This window comes from Bos grunniens, chromosome 15, assembly GCF_055505025.1.
Source record: "Bos grunniens cultivar Pamir isolate PY7600 chromosome 15, Bosgru_T2T1.0, whole genome shotgun sequence".
Lineage (NCBI taxonomy): Eukaryota > Metazoa > Chordata > Mammalia > Artiodactyla > Bovidae > Bos > Bos grunniens.
This window is the reverse complement of record NC_141179.1, coordinates 8,707,824-8,725,080: the sequence shown is the minus strand read 5'-3', so window position 1 is coordinate 8,725,080 and position 17,257 is coordinate 8,707,824. Positions and strand designations below refer to the sequence as shown.

The window sequence follows — 17,257 nt, the reverse complement described above, 5'->3', positions numbered from 1 at the left end:
TGCTGGTCATCCTCTGACCACTCCGACTAGCGAGGGTCTAAAGTACCTTGGATATGAGAGTAATACAGCGAGACAGAATACAGAATCCATTTCTAAGTATTTATATGTGTTGAGCTTCTAGAAAGAAGTCCCTGGGAGATTTTGCATTACTAGCTGCTACTGAGTATAATGAGCTTCCCTGAAAGCTCAGTTGGTAAATAATCCACCTGCAATACGGGAGATCCCGATTCAATTCCTGCATCAGGAAGATCCACTAGAGAAGGGATAGGCTACCCACTCCAGTATTCTTGGGCTTCCCTCATGGCTCAGCTGGTAAAGAATCTGCCTGCAATGTGGGAGACCTGGGTTTGATCCCTGGGTTGGGAAGATCTCCTGGAGAAGGGAAAGGCTACCCACTCCAGTATTCTGGCCTGGAGAATTCCATGGACTGTATACTCCATGGATTCGCAGAGTCAGACACGACCGAGTGGCTTTTACTCACTTTCACTAAGTATAATACATCCAAATAGAACTGGATTTATTGCTTCTTATAGATGGTGTATTCAGATTTAATGAATTTATTATTTGTAAAAATTTTATTTAGAAGTGATTCCAGTACAATACTTTTGTTTGTTAATGTGTAAATTTTATTTATTAAATTTATAAACTATATTTCCCTAGTGCTTATGAAGAAAAAATATTATACTTGATATGTGCTAAGCTTCAGTTTGTAGCCATTTCTTATCTATAACTTTTAGTCTTTGAAATCCATTGTGTATACTGTCTTGTGCTTATAAAAACATAAAACCGCAGAATATATACAAATTTATGAGTATCTTTATTGTAATGTTTATTCTTGTGCAATTATCTTTTAAATAGCTCAGTCACTAAAAGAATTCGCAAGACTACTCATCGCAGTAGAAGAGGAAAGGAGAAGACTGGTAAGTCTCTTCCCCATTTCTTAAGAATAAAGCTTTGTTTGGACATATTGAAAAGAAGAATAGGCCTTCTGAATTACACTCAGCCATAACTCATTTTATAATGTGATACACATACTGAATATTACAGAAAAGATTTGTGAGTATGATGATCAAATATTGCTGTAAGATATACCATTTCTTTTTGTTTCATTTGGCCAGTAGATATAAATTTCATTCATTTTACTTCCCATTTAATTGTTCTGAAAATTAAAAGTATTGAACAAACTGCCATTAAGAAACGCATTCTAACTGAGCAGTCTGCTAAATAAGCTTAGTGTTGTAGTGAAGACACATTACAAGGATTAAAGATAGTTCTCAGAAGGAGCAACTAACTTTGCCAGGGTTTTATAAGGAGACTTTCTGAAAAGGTGACGTTTGAATTGGGTCTTGAAGGCTCGGAAGATTGTGCTTGACTGGGAAGAACGGGAAAACTTTCTACTTTGACAGATTAACTAATAAACTAATAAATAGGATCAGAGCATAGTTATTAGGAATACATTTATCACTAATATAAATGTATTAAGAATACAAATCACAGAGATAGTTTTGTACCCATTAGGCCCCTGTCTATGAACCAGGCTGCCCATTTATGTATGGGAAAAATAGTAATATATAGTCCACAGGATCATTGTAAAGCTTTGTCGAAGTATCTGACACATAATGAATAAGTGTTGATGGAGATAAAGATGTTGGTTGTCAGTTACAATGAGGATTACAGGCTTATTTAAAACATCATCTTCGATATTGCTGGCCTCACCACCTTGTTGAGATTCACATACATAAAATAGTCAGGCTGTGAATTAAATGTGCTGGGAAACCAGCACAGTTTGGTGTCATTTCGCCCACGGATGAGGAAGTGCAGTTTGAGAAGAGTGTCCTTAAGGTGGCCCTGACTTCTAGAGAGCATTGTCTGAGTTGAGGGAGATCACACAACTAGGGCATGGTAGTTATGTAAGTGACACTGAGCAGGGGCCACAGGGTGAGAAAGTACTGTGTACATTTGTAGAATAAGGCAGAAGGTTCTTAGAAGGTAGTAGTAGAAGACTGGTTGGTAGTTTGCGGCATATGTAGGATTTAAGAGCTGGGCTAAGAAGTTTTATTTTTGTTTTTTGTTACCAGTTCAGTCACTCAGTCATGTCCGACTCGTTGTGACCCCATGGACTGCAGCACGCCAGGCCTCCCTGTCCATCACCAACTCCTAGAGCTTGCTCAAACTCATGTCCATTGAGTTGGTGATGCCACCCAACCATCTCATCCTCTGTCGTCCTCTTCTCCTCCCGCCTTCAATCTTGCCCAGCATCAGTGTCTTTCAAATGAGTCAGTTCTTGCCATCATGTGTCCAAAGTATTGGAGCTTTAGCTTCAGCCATCAGTCCTTCCAATGAATATTCAGGACAGATTTCCTTTAGGATTGATTGGTGGGATCCCCTTGCAGTCCAAGGGACTCTCAAGAGTCTTCTCTAACACCACAGTTCAAAAGCATCAATTCTCTGATGCTCAGGTTTCTTTATGGTCCAACTCTCACATCCATACATGACTATTGGAAAAACCATAGCTTTGACCAGACAGACGTTTGTCAGCAAAGAAATGTCTCTGCTTTCTAATATGCTGTCTAGGTTGGTCATAGCTTTTCTTCCAAGGAACAAGTGTCTTTTAATTTCATGTCTGCAGTCACCATCCACAGTGATTTTGGAGCCCAAGAAAAGAAAATCTGTCACTGTTTCCACTTTTTCTCTATTAATTTGCCATGAGATGATGGGACCAGATGCCATGATCTTAGTTGTCTTTTTTTTTTAAATATAAACTAATTTATTTTAATTGGAGGTTAATTACTTTACAATATTGTATTGGTTTTGCCATAAATCAACATGAATCCACCACAGGTATACACGTGTTTCCCATCCCGAACCCCCCTCCCTCCTCCCTCCCCATACCATCCCTCTGGGTCATCCCAGTGCACCAGTCCCAAGCAACCAGTATCATGCATCGAACTTGGACAGGCGATTCGTTTCATATATGATATTATACATTTTTCAATGCCATTCTCCCAAATTATTCCACCCTCACCCTCTCCCACACAGTCCAAAAGACTGTTCTGTACATCTGTGTCTCTTTTGCTGTCCCACATACAGGGTTATCGTTACCATCTTTCTAAATTCCATATATATGCATTAGTATACTGTATTGGTGTTTTTCTTTCTGGCTTACTTCTCTGTGTATAATAGGCTCCAGTTTCATCCACCTCATTAGAACTGATTTAAATGTATTCTTTTTAATGGCTGAGTAACACTGCACTGTGTGTATGTACCACAGCTTTCTTATCCATTCATCTGCTGATGGACATCTAGGTTGCTTCCATGTCCTGGCTATTATAAACAGTGCTGCGATGAACATTGGGGTACACGTGTCTCTTTCAATTCTGGTTTCCTGAGTGTGTATGCCCAGCAGTGGGATTGCTGGATCATAAGGCAGTTCTATTTCCAGTTTTTTAAGGAATCTCCACACTGTTCTCCATAGTGGCTGTACTAGTTTGCATTCCCACCAACAGTGTCAGAGGGTTCCCTTTTCTCCACACCCTCTCCAGCATTTATTACTTGTAGACTTTTGGATCGCAGCCATTTTGACTGGCGTGAAATGGTACCTCATTGTGGTTTTGATTTGCATTTCTCTGATAATGAGTGATGTTGAGCATCTTTTCATGTGTTTGTTAGCCATCTGTATGTCTTCTTTGGAGAAATGTCTATTTAGTTCTTTGGCTCATTTTTTGATTGGGTCGTTTATTTTTCTGGAATTGAGCTGTAGGAGTTGCTTGTATATTTTTGAGATTAGTTGTTTGTCAGTTGCTTCATTTGCTATTATTTTCTCCCATTCTGAAGGCTGTCTTTTCACCTTGCTTAGAGTTTCCTTTGTTGTGCAGAAGCTTTTAATTTTAATTAGGTCCCATTTGTTTATTTTTGCTTTTATTTCCAATATTCTGGGAGGTGGGTCATAGAGGATCCTGCTGTGATGTATGTCGGAGAGTGTTTTGCCTATGTTCTCCTCTAGGAGTTTTATAGTTTCTGGTCTTACATTTAGATCTTTAATCCATTTTGAGTTTATTTTGGTGTATGGTGTTGGAAAGTGTTCTAGTTTCATTCTTTTGCAAGTGTTTGACCAGTTTTCCCAGCACCACTTGTTAAAGAGATTGTCTTTAATCCACTGTATATCCTTGCCTCCTTTGTCAAAGATAAGGTATCCATAGGTGCGTGGATTTATCTCTGGGCTTTCTGTTTTGTTCCATTGATCTATATTTCTGTCTTTGTGCCAGTACCATACTGTCTTGATGACTGTGGCTTTGTAGTAGAACCTGAGGTCAGGCAGGTTGATTCCTCCAGTTCCATTCTTCTTTCTCAAGATTGCTTTGGCTATGCGAGGTTTTTTGTATTTCCATACAAATTGTGTAATTATTTGTTCTAGCTCTGTGAAAAATACCATTGGTAGCTTGATAGGGATTGCATTGAATCTATAGATTGCTTTGGGTAGTATACTCATTTTCACTATGTCGATTCTTCCAATCCATGAACATGGTATATTTCTCCATCTATTAGTGTCCTCTTTGATTTCTTTCACCAGTGTTTTATAGTTTTCTATATATAGGTCTTTAGTTTCTTTAGGTAGATATATTCCTAAGTATTTTATTCTTTTTGTTGCAATGATGAATGGAATTGTTTCCTTAATTTCTCTTTCTATTTTCTCATTATTAGTGTATAGGAATGCAAGGGATTTCTGTGTGTTGATTTTATATCCTGCCACTTTACTATATTCATTGATTAGTTCTAGTAATTTTCTGGTGGAGTCTTTAGGGTTTTCTTTGTAGAGGATCATGTCGTCTGCAAACAGTGAGAGTTTTTCTTCTTCTTTTCCAATTTGGATTCCTTTTGTTTCTTTTTCTGCTCTGATTGCTGTGGCCAGAACTTCCAAAACTATGTTGAATAGTAGTGGTGAAAGTGGGCACCCTTGTCTTGTTCCTGACTTTAGGGGAAATGCTTTCAATTTTTCACCATTGAGGATAATGTTTGCTGTGGGTTTGTCATATATAGCTTTTATTATGTTGAGGTATGTTCCTTCTCTTCCTGCTTTCTGGAGAGTTTTTATCATAAATGGATGTTGAATTTTGTCAAAGGCTTTCTCTGCATTTATTGAGATAATCATATGGCTTTTATTTTTCAATTTGTTAATGTGGTGTATTACATTGATTGATTTGCAGATATTGAAGAATCCTTGCATCCCTGGGATAAAGCCCACTTGGTCATGGTATATGATCTTTTTAATGTGTTGTTGGATTCTGATTGCTAGAATTTTGTTAAGGATTTTTGCATCTATGTTCATCAGTGATATTGGCCTGTAGTTTTCTTTTTTTGTGTGGCATTTTTGTCAGGTTTTGGTATTAGGGTGATAGTGGCCTCATAGAATGAGTTTGGAAGTTTACCTTCCTCTGCAATTTTCTGGAAGAGTTTGAGTAGGATAGTTGTTAGCTCTTCTCTGAATTTTTGGTAGAATTCAGCTGTGAAGCTGTCTGGACCTGGGCTTTTGTTTGCTGGAAGATTTCTGATTACAGTTTCAATTTTCGTGCTTGTGATGGGTCTGTTAAGATTTTCTATTTCTTCCTGATTCAGTTTTGGAAAGTTATACTTTTCTAAGAATTTTTCCATTTCTTCCACGTTGTCCATTTTATTGGCATATAATTGTTGATAGTAGTCTCTTATGGTCCTTTGTATTTGTGTGTTGTCTGTTGTGATTTCTCCATTTTCATTTCTAATTTTATTGATTTGATTTTTCTCCCTTTGTTTCTTGATGGGTCTGGCTAATGGTTTGTCAATTTTATTTATTCTTTCAAAGAACTAGCTTTTGGCTTTGTTGATTTTTGCTATGGTCTCTTGCTTCTTTTGCATTTATTTCTGCCCTAATTTTTAAGATTTCTTTCCTTCTACTAACCCTGGGGTTCTTCATTTCTTCATTTTCTAGTTGCTTTAGGTGTAGAGTTAGGTTATTTATTTGACTTTTTTCTTGTTTCTTGAGGTATGCCTGTATTGCTATGAACTTTCCCCTTAGCACTGCTTTTACAGTGTCCCACAGGTTTTGGGTTCTTGTGTTTTCATTTTCATTCCTTTCTATGCATATTTTGATTTCTTTTTTGATTTCTTCTGTGATTTGTTTGTTTTTCAGCAGCATGTTATTCAGCCTCCATATGTTGAAATTTTTAATTGTTTTTCTCCTGTAATTGAGATCTAATCTTATTGCATTGTGGTCAGAAAAGATGCTTGGAATGATTTCAGTTTTTTTGAATTTACCAAGGCTAGATTTATGGCCCAGGATGTGATCTATCCTGGAGAAGGTTCTGTGTGCGCTTGAGAAAAAGGTGAAATTCATTGTTTTGGGGTGATATGTCCTATAGATATCAATTAGATCTAACTGATCTATTGTATTATTTAAAGTTTGTATTTCCTTGTTAATTTTCTGTTTGGTTGATCTATCCATAGGTGTGAGTGGGGTATTAAAGTCTCCCACTATTATTGTGCTTCTGGTTTTCAGTCTTATTTTTATAGTAGTCTCAAGACTTCTCCTTCTATACAGCACTGTTGATAAAACATCTAGGTTAAAGATGAAAAGTTTCTCCACAGTGAAGGACACCCAGAGAGGTTCACAGAGTTACATGGAGAAGAGAAGAAGGAGGAGGGAATTAGAGGTGACCCGAATGAGATGAGGTGGAATCAATAGAGGAGAGAGCAAGCTAGCCAGTAATCACTTCCTTATGTGTACTCCACAACTGGACTGCTCAGAGATGTTCATGGAGTTATACAGAGAAGCGAAGAGGGAGGAAGGAGACAGAGGTGGCCAGGAGGATAAAAGGGGGGAATCAAAAGGAGAGAGACAGATGCAGCCAGTTATCAGTTCCCTAAGTGTTCTCCACCGTCTGGGACACACAGAGATTCACAGAGTTGGGTAGAGAAGAGGGGGTAAGGAGAAGACAAAGGTGACCTGGTGGAGAAAAAGGAGGGTCCAAAGTGGGAGAGAACAACCAAGCCAGTAATCTTGCTCCCAAGTTAAAATGGATACTGAAGATTGGATTCTTAAAGGTACAAAACTGATAACAAATACCAAAAAGCACAGATTAAAAATCTAGAGTTTAGAATTTCAAAAATACAATATTAAAGAAAAGAAGGGAAAAAAAGAGAAAACAAAACAAAGTCACAAAAATTATAATATATATATATATATATATGAAGTTTGCTTTTAAATACTAGGGTCTTTTTTTTTTTTGCAAAGTAATAGCAGGTTATAAAAGTGAAAATTAAAGGAGTAATAGATGACTTAAAAATTTAAAAAGTTAAAAAAAAGAAAAAGAAAAGAATGATCGTAAAAATAGTAAAAATATATCAGGACTTTCTCTGGTGTTGTTGTGAGTATTGTGGGGTCAGTTCATTTTCGAATAGTCCTTGGTCCGGCTTATATTTCTCAAGATCTATAGGCTCCTTCCCATGTAGTTGGTACTAACGACAGGGTTTTAATCTATTGCACCTGTCACTTCCAAGGCGGTTCCCTCCGTTTTAGCTTCTTTTGTTTGCTGGTCTCTTCAGTGTCTGATTTCCGCCCTGACACAAAGGGGGTGGTGGTGGACACTTTCTTTTAGGCTCACTTGTTCAGCTGTGCTGTGGGCAGGGAGGGACGCTGCAAACAAATAACATTGGTGTGTGGTTGCAGTGCCTCAGCCACACTGGGCCTGCTCCCACTCACGGCGCATGTGCCATCCCTGTCCACATTGCTCAGGCCCTAGGTTGCTCCTCCGGGAACCGTCCAAGGCCGGCCTTGGGCTGCATGCACCTACCAGGTCTAAGCCGCTCAGGTTCAGGCACTCGGGTAGCCCTCAGAGGCGCAGATTCGGCTGGGCCTGTGTTTTGTGCCCTTCCCAGGTCCGAGCAGCTCAGGTGATGACCTGTTTGGTGAGCGCAGTCGCTGCGACTTATCACCTCCGCCGTCCCTGCCCCTCGGTTTTCTGGGTGTACAACCGGCGCACCTTCTCAAGTGGATGTTGACTGTCCAGAACCCCAGGAAGTCTTAGTTAGCAAAGAAGCCTGCTTGCAGTTTGGTAGATAATGTCTCCCTGGGGCTGCGATTGCCCTCTTCCAGCTCTGGCTGCCTGTCACCGGAGGGGGATGGTCTGCAGCCAGCTATCTGTTCAGTCCTTTGTTCTGTGCGTGGCCTGGTGGTGTCTTAGGTTAGGGCTGGATTTGCGCATGGTAGCTATCCCACAGTCTGGTTTGCTAGCCCAAGTTAGTTCCCTCAGATTGCCTTCGGGTCATGCAGGCCCTTACTCTAAGCAATGCAGCCCAGGCCTCCCTGCCCAGCCCCCACTTGCTAGTGGTGGGTGCAGGCGTCTGCGCTGCTTCTCTGCTGGGGAAGTTACTGTTGGGCTTGTAGTCTGTGGGTTTTAATTATTTATTTATTTTTCCTCCCTATTATGTTGCCCTCTGTGCTTCCAAGGCATGCCACAGACTCGGCAATGAGAGTGTTTCCTGGTGTTTCGAAACGTCTCTCTTTTTAAGACTCCCTTCCTGGGACGGAGCTCCATCCCTACCTCTTTTGTCTCTATTTTTTGTCTTTTATATTTTTTCTTACCTCATTTCGAAGACAATGGGCTGCTTTTCTGGGTGCCTGATGTCCTCTGCCAGCATTCAGAAGTTGTTTTGTGGAATTTACTCAGCATTTAAATGTTCTTTTGATGAATTTGTGGGGGAGAAAGTGGTCTCCCTGTCCTATTCCTCCACCATCTTAGGACAGCCTCCCTTAGTTTTCTGAATGTTGTTTTAAGCCAGCTTTTTCACTCTCCTCTTTTAGTTTCATCAAGAGGCTCTTTCATTCTTCTTCACTTTCTGCCATAAGGGTGGTGTCATCTGCATATTTGAGGTTATTGATATTTCTCCCAGCAATCTTGATTCTAGCTTATGCTTCATCCAGCCAAGCTTCAACAGTCTTGTTGGATTCTAGCTTTTGCTTCATCTATCAAGATGGTAGAAGGGGCGAAATCACATTTAGATTCAAACGCCATACCTGCCAGAGAAGCTTGGAGGGCTCAAACAAAACCTTTGCACACCAGCACCCAGAGACCCCACAGAGACTGAGCCAGCCCTGCCTTTGAGTGTTTGAGTTATGTGTTATAGTCTGTGGGGAAATTGCTAGAGTTTTTTGATAGAAGGAGAGGATCAATGTGGAATTTACAAGAGATTAATTTGGTGGCTACGTTGGGGAGATACGATCGAGGAAGAAATGTTGTGGCGGAAGGGTGACCATATTTTATCAGGAAACATCAGCCCACCTTAGGTCTAGTCCCATCAGAGAGGCAGCCATGCGGTATAATCTAGGTAGAGATCAGTCACTGTGGGAGACTGACTCACTCTGGCTCAGTCTGTGGAGGTGACTTGACACTTTCAAATGCTCTAAGTATAATCTTCACTCTGATTTTCTGAGCTTCACAGTAGAAGTTCAAGTACCATGGAGAGATGTGGGTAGTATGTGTACTTATGGCTCAGATCACAAGCTGATGATGGAAGTGGGAAAGAATGGTTAAGGAGATGTGGAAAAAAAAAAAAAGTTGGAAATTACATGGGAGCCAGGAAAATATAGTTGACCCTTGAACAGCATGGGATGGAACTGCATGGGTCCAGGTATGTACAGATTTTTTTCAATATTAAATACTGCAGTTCTATATGACTCACTGTTGGCTGAATCCATGAATGCTGAGGGCCAACCATCAGTTACACGTGGATATTCCACTGTGCCCCTAACTCTGTGTTAGTTGGGGTTCTGCATTGAGCAAGTTAAATCTTGTGCAAATAGTTGAGGAGAGTTATGAGTTTGATCTTGGGTGGCCTCAGCCTGTAGCAGCTTGAAGCAGGGTTTTGGTTACCACTGGAGATTGAGGTTGGGTCACAGAAGTGAGAGCTCAATCCTAGCCACTAGACCACTAGGCACCAGTGACAAGGCCCTGGCCTGCCAGCTGTGTAGAGAGGAATTTCTACACAGAGATGGAAAGTAGTGAACAAAGTGTTTATTAGAAAAAGAGTGTGTATGGTTATACACACTGGTGGACTCAGAGAGAGAGCCACGCCCTCGTGGTAGTTGGGGTCACTTTGATGCGGCGTTTCTTCTGGGTCTCTTTTGGTCAATCATCTTATTCTGCCTGGTCCTGAGTCCGCATTTAGTATACCTCAGATCTTCCCACGTGTGCACGTGTCTCTCAGCCAGGATGGAGTCTTGCGAAGCAATGTAAGGCTAGGTCGACATCACTTACTATGAGGTGATGCCCCCTCTCTTTGACCTCCAAGGAGGTTTTCTGTGCGTACGTGCTCAGGAAAGTCTTCTTGACTTCGAGAATGAAGAATATGTGGGTTTTTTATCTCTTATCTGGGCAGGGCTCAGCTCCTCTCGAGCTCCTGCTTATTTGGAGTATCTGTCCACAGGGGACAGACTCCAGCTTCTTAGCTTGGAGGCCCATCTGTCTCCTGCCTCAAGTCAACTAGCATGGGCTATAATTTTAGAAAATGTATAAAGAATATGTGAAAGTGTGTTGTAGCTTGCAAGAGGAAAATGAGCCTAGAGAATGTTCTTATTGCACTGAGGGGAGGCCTGCAAACATCAGGGGAAAAGCTCTCCTGTGCTGGGACAAAAAGGAGGAGGATTGACTAAAACACAGATCTTTGGACAGTAAATTGGTTGGTTGGACAGATAGATAATACTGTTAGGAAGAAATGGTCATCTGCTGAGAGAGGAGTTAGTAGAAATAGTTTAGAACAGCCAGGAGCAGTTTCTACAAGAGGAAAGGGCCTCCTGCCTAGGGATAAAGAGATGCTGAAGCTAGACATCGTGAATATGTCCAGGAAAGATTAATGACCATGTTTTCACAGATGTTTCTAACAGTATCCAGAGCCCTGGGTTGTGAGTGGTAAGAATAGTTGGGAAGTCAGGGGTTCAGGGGGTGGTTGGCATAGAAGACGTGGTGTTGGATTACAAGGCCGTGGGTTTGTATATATATATAATGATATGAGTACAGTGATGATTGAGGCAGGAGGGTACTGACGGCCTTAGGAAGCAGAGAGGGCAAGCATGATGGCTTAATTGTATTGAAGGCTACACTAGGATCACAGGAGAGACAAGGAAGCTGTGGTCAAGAGGGGGAGTTGAAACAGTGAACTTGGCCATGGTGCTGGTTTGCATAGTGATAAACTTAAGGTGTAGCTGCGTAGAGAAAGTCCTTAGAAATTAAGAAGGCTGAGCTTTGGCATTTGGATGTTTTATGAGCAGGATGTTGAGATTTAATATGATGACAGAATAAAGGGAGAAAACCAAGAAACAGTGGCTGAGGAATATGGTACCGTATTTCATAAGCAGTGGAGATGGGGATTGGCCTACTAGCTCATAGTGTTTCAGAGATCTATATTTCTGCCCTCAGCAGTGTCTCTCATGTTGGGGCAATAAGGGAATTCTGTATTCATGAGTGAAGTCCTGTTGAGGATTTTGATTGCCTTACTTGTTGTTTCAGAGAAGGTCTGAGATAAAAAAAAAGGCAAAATAATGAAGAAAAGTTTGAAAATACCCGTTTTAGAACTTGTGTGGGCATAGTTTATTCTCTCTCTTACTTCTCACTCAAAAGTCCATCTTCCATGATTTGACATTCCCCAAGATGTCTTTTGACACTTGCCATCAAGTGGCTATGAGAGGACAGCCTTTTAACAGCACAAGTGTCAGAAAGAATTTAATAGCCTTTTGTAATGACTTTAGTAAAATTCTTGTACTTGCAGTCAGGATATGGTATTGATTAGTGACATAGGCTTTTTTTTTTTTTTTTGGTGCATCTTTATTGGAAATGTTAGGATTTTCCCCTACAGAGTGCATCACTTGCATGCTTTTGATTAGAGATGTCATAGATCGGATGTCTTGGTGGAAATATTTTGAGACGATCCCGAGTGCAGAGGGGGAATCCTCAGCCATGTAAATTTCCTGGTAAGATTGCTTCCATTTCCATACTTCCATAGGAACTGCTCTATTTTACTTCAGATCACAGCTGACTGGGCCATGAAAATGATACCATTTTGCCCAGGCTGTTCAAAATTAATATTAACATATCAAGAGACCCCTCTGGAGAAGAATGAAATGCTCAGTTGAAGCCCTCCGGAAGAGATCTTGGTAGCCTCCTCTTTGTCATTTCTATTGAAGCGCTGAATTTGACCCTTTCTCCTGTCAGCCTTTGGTCTTGACATCCCTTCTCCCAGAATCTCTGAAACTATCCTTCGCCCCTGCTCCTGCCATTCCTGCCTTCTCAGTACTTTTCCTCTGTTTTCCTATTCTCCATCCTGCTGGGTTTTCTTTCTGCTTCTAGTGTGTGTGTCTCTCTACAAGCCTCATTTGAATTTAGAACTTTGCATCCATCATTTCTTCTGCCTTGAGCATCCTTATTCGTATCCTTTCATGAGAGTTTCCATTTTCTCCTCCAGACTTCACCTCCTGTACCTTGTGGGGGCCCACACTTTCCATACAGTTTAAATCAGTCTCCTTTGGTTCTTATGTATTACAGTAGAAATAGCTGCATTCATGCAGTTTGCATTCTGCTGGGAAGAAACAGACATGTCAACAAATTAAATCTGAGGGAGGTAAATGCTAGAAATAAAACTAATGTAGCTGGTAGAATATGTTGCCATTTATTGGGATGAAGGAGATGAGGAAGAAATGGTTAAATGTTGGATCTATTTAGATGCCTACTGGATATCCAAGTAGCCTTGTCAAGGGAGCATATGGATATATGAGTCTGGAGTTCAGGGGAGCAGGTGGAACTGGAGATATAAATTTAGACATTGTCAACATGTTGAGAGTGTTTAAAGCTGTGGGAATGTATGAGCTCACCCAGTCTGTGAGCGTGCAGACAGAAGAGACGAGGTGGGAGGGTCAAGCCCTGAAGTGTAGAATCCAGACTTTGTTCAGATGGGGTAGAATCAGCACAGGAGGTGCGGATCTGTAGCAGAATCAGGAGAAAGCTGTTTGGACAGCTTCTTCAAAGTCCCATTTATTCTCCTGGTCTTAGTGGAGATGTCAAGTGATAATAAATAGGAACTCCCAGGCTGTGGACCGGTGGCTTCTGCCTTTTTTCAGGATAGAGGCTCCACATCATCTGGTTCACTCTATGCTGCTCCTCCACCCCTGCCTCTGGGGCCCTCACTTTCTGGGGATTCTCAGTCCCTCACCCTGACAAAGAAAATTTTTGGTGTGTACGTGTATTGTTTGGTTGTTTTGGGTGTGGATGTGTGTGTGTAGCAATGTAGGTTTTGTCTCCAATTAAGGAAACAAAGCCAACTTTGTCTCCAGTTAAGGAAGCCGCAGCTTTGGAATATTGTAGCTTGTGTTTACCATGAACAATTTATTCAGGTGAATTTGTTTCTTATAGTTTTCATTTTGATTAATATAAGAAACCTTTTATTTTGACTGTTATTACCCACAGCATTTAACATTTACATTGGACCTGTGTAAGTTATAAATTTTGCTTTAGGTTTGTTGACTTAAAAAAAATACACAATGTGAGAGTTGCGAATTAAGTTTTATTGGGGACTTCCCTGGTGGCTCAGACGGTAAAGCGTCTGTCTACAATGCGGAAGACCCGGTTTCGAGCCCTAGGTTGGGAAAATCCCCTGGAGAAGGAAATGGCAACCCACTCCAGTACTATTGCCTGGAAAATCACATGGACAGAGGAGCCTGGAAGGCTACAGTCTATGGGGTCGCAAAGAGTCGGACACGACTGAGCAACTTCACTTTCACTTTTCACTTTCATAGGAGGACTGCAGCCTGGGAGACAGCACCTCAGAAAGGTCTGAGAGACTGCTCCAGAGAGGAGAGGGGGAAGGTTGGTATATATGTGATTTTGGTAAAGGGGCAGTACATGGAATCAAGCACATGTATTTTTTAGGAAGTTTCTGCTGGCCTCTTGAAGCTGCTGCTTGTCACAAGAAAGTTGTCACCGTGAAGGATTTTAGTGTTTTTCTAGAGATGAGGAGATACAAGAACTGGGCTTAGAAAACCAGCTCCTGAGAATATCTAACTGTCTGAAGACCCATCCTGCCCGTTTCTGGGAGCACAGAGGGCCTCATCCTGCTCTCCACCTGGAACCCCTTTGGGGCTGTTGGAGGTCAGCAGCTGCTGCAGTGCATGATTTAATCCTTGTAGGGGTGGATGGCAAGCACCCATGGCCAGTGCCAAGCTGTGGTGGATGGGTTTCTTGGGATTTATATTCTTTCTCTTCAGTGCCTGTGTTAATCTTTTTTTATTCTAGGGCAATGAAAGTACTTTACTGAAATGGGCTAGGTGTCAAGGCAATCTTTGGAAACAACAACAGCAAAAAGATGAGATACTAGAAGGGGAAATGTATAACTTTAATAATCACTTCCTTTGTAAGAGTATTGAAACTTTTCCCTTGTTATATGTTGTTGTTGTTGTTGTTATACTTTTTAAAAAAAAAGCATAATCAGTCCTGTTTGTTGTTGTTATTTGGTCTCTAAGTCATGTTCAACTCTTGTGATCCCATGGACTGTAGCCCACCAGGCTATTCAGCCCCTGGGATTTCCCAGGCAAGATTATTGGAGTCGGTTGCAATTTCCTTCTCCAAGGGATCGGCCCGACTCGGGGACCGGACCCTCGTCTCCTGCATTGGTAGATGGATTCTTTACCACTGAGCCATTAGGGGAACCCCATAATCAGTCCTATATAAGAGTTAATAAGGGATGAAATCAAAATAGTTTTAGATTGGCATTAAAAAAGGGAAAATTGTGTCATATATAAGTTGATTCTTGATGTAAGATTTTGGTCTCTTATATGGGTCTTTAGAGGACTTCCCTGGTGGCTCAGTGGTGAAGAATCTTCCTGCTAATGCAGGAAACACAGGTCCAATCTCAGTGGGGAAGTTGCCCTGAAAGAAGAAAACGATAATCTATTCCAGTATTCTTACCTGAGAAATCCCATGGACAGAGGAGTCTGGTGGGCTACCGTCCATGGGGTTGCAAAGAGACAGACATGACTGAGGACAGGCACAAATTTAATCTGCAAGCAACCCTCTCAGGTGTATGTTATTAACAGATCCATTTTAAAGAGGAGAAAAGTCAAAGTCACATATGATGAGTGGTACACAAGTATTCAACGCCAGGCTTTTGGGCTTCACAGCCTTCACATAATCCATACAGGTACAGACTAAAACTTTTTAAAGTAAAAACTGCATAACAATAGCAAAACATATGTTATAATACAGTATGTGAAATGCTGTATTAAGTGCTGTAGGTGTATTAGTTTAGTATCTTACGAATCTTAGGGAAGAACACAGGTATTACAAGTTTTGAAATTGTATTTTTCAGTTTCTTCTTATTTAAACAGGCAATTAATTCAGTAATCCATTAACAGTTTTCTCATTACATTTTGACATGTGAGAGCCCAAGTTTTTCTCTACTCCTTTGAACCAAGAATTCATGAAATTGAAGAATATTTTAAATGTTGAGGAAATGGCACATCCTTATTTCTCTCAATGCAAGATTTTCCTTTGTTAAATGGACAATTTGCTATAAAGTTTTGCATTGCACATATGCTGTCCGTAGATGATATTGATTAGTCTCTGAGTTTCTGGCATTGATGCTCTTATATGCTTAAGTCCGATTATCTGTGAAGTAATCCAATTCCTTTCATTATCTCAGATAAATAAATGCCAAAATTCCACATATACGAGTATGGATTATGTTTCTGGTATGTGCTAGGTTAACATTTATTAGAAACAAGCTAGATATGCTTGCCTACATGCCAACATTTTTATATAATGATGTCACCTGAAATTAAAAAAAAAAACCAAAAAAAACCCAAACTCAATGTTCTCCATGTACAGAGTTCTAATTTTTCACTTTATTGAATTGTAGAGACTTCCCATGATTTCCCTGATTTTCAGTTATTTGGTGAAATATTAAAAGATAGGATTGGTAGGTCATACATAACTCATCATGACTGCAATGACAGTGGCTTTTATTATCGCTGTTAGTCCCAGTATTGATTTATAATTTTTAGAGTGTGCAAAGTGCTTTCATATATATTTTTATTTATCCTCTGAGAACCTGAAACTGAGCTCAGACTCTGAGTAAGGCACTGAAAGTGATACATGCCACTAGTAAGTGACAGAGTCTAAGACATAGGACTCAATTTCAGCTCTTTGGACTTCAGCCCACTGTTCTGTTGCATCCTGTGTGTTCTCTTTTACTTAAATTTTAAACACTTTGAGGACAGAGGCCTGATCTGCTTTGTATTCTTTTTCTTTTATATATCAGGTGTTCTGAAAACTACCTTGGTTGTCCAAAAATTTACTCCTTTACAGAAAAAGAAAAGGTGTCTTTAAAAGTTCTTGCAATTTCTCATTTACCCTTTCTCAGATTGTTTAGCTTATTTCATTATGGTTAAAAGGGCAATGGCAACCCACTCCAGTACTCTTGCCTGGAAAATCCCATGGACGGAGGAGTCTAGTTGGCTGCAGTCCATGGGGTCACTAAGAGTCGGACACGACTGAGCGACTTCACTTTCACTTTTCACTTTCATGCATTGGAGAAGGAAATGGCAACTCACTCCAGTATTCTTGCCTGGAGAATCCCAGGGACAGGGGAGCCTGATGGGCTGCCATCTATGGGGTCGCACAGAGTCGGACACGACTGAAGCAACTTAGCAAAAGGGCAATAAACTTTCTTTGAGTAAATCTTGTTAATTTCGTGTGAAGGCCTTGAATAGAATAACTGCTAGGGTTTCAGAAAATGCCTCAAAGTGTTCATATTTGTGAATTATGTCTTTTGCTTCTATAACTGGAAAAGACTTAGCACACTTAATGATTAGAAATGTCTGTAAAAATTCTGAAAAGATCTTCAAATAGTTGTAGTATAGGTGTCAGACAGGGAAGCTATCCTGGCAGGCTGCCTTCGAGCCATTCCCTGCTTGTTCATGCTTCTGCACATGCTTCTACATATGGTGTAGGAAGAGGGATGAAGAACAGGAAGCTGAGACTTGACTGTCATGCTCCATACTTGCTCTCACAGAAGAAGAGCAGCTTATTCCTTCTGTAGTTAAATGAAGGTTGGTATGCTATTGTAAGTTCTGCTTTCCTGGCTAGCAATCAGCAGAGGGAACTGAGGTAGCCCTGATTTTGAACCATATTTGCATTTACGTATACCACTTTCATTAATATTTGGGCATACTTTTTTTTTTTTT

General features: G+C 40.6%; 1 protein-coding gene across 5 annotated transcripts in view; it reads left to right on the top strand.

Annotated features, from left to right (window-relative positions):
- Positions 1–17,257, top strand: part of ARHGAP42 (Rho GTPase activating protein 42) — a 348,391-nt gene that overhangs the window by 120,810 nt on the left and 210,324 nt on the right. For all 5 annotated transcript variants that reach the window (XM_086338908.1, XM_086338912.1, XM_086338910.1 and 2 more), the window contains exon 3: positions 859–920. In XM_086338908.1, coding sequence (XP_086195034.1) covers positions 859–920 — 62 coding nt within the window. The remainder of the gene's footprint in view (positions 1–858; positions 921–17,257) is intronic.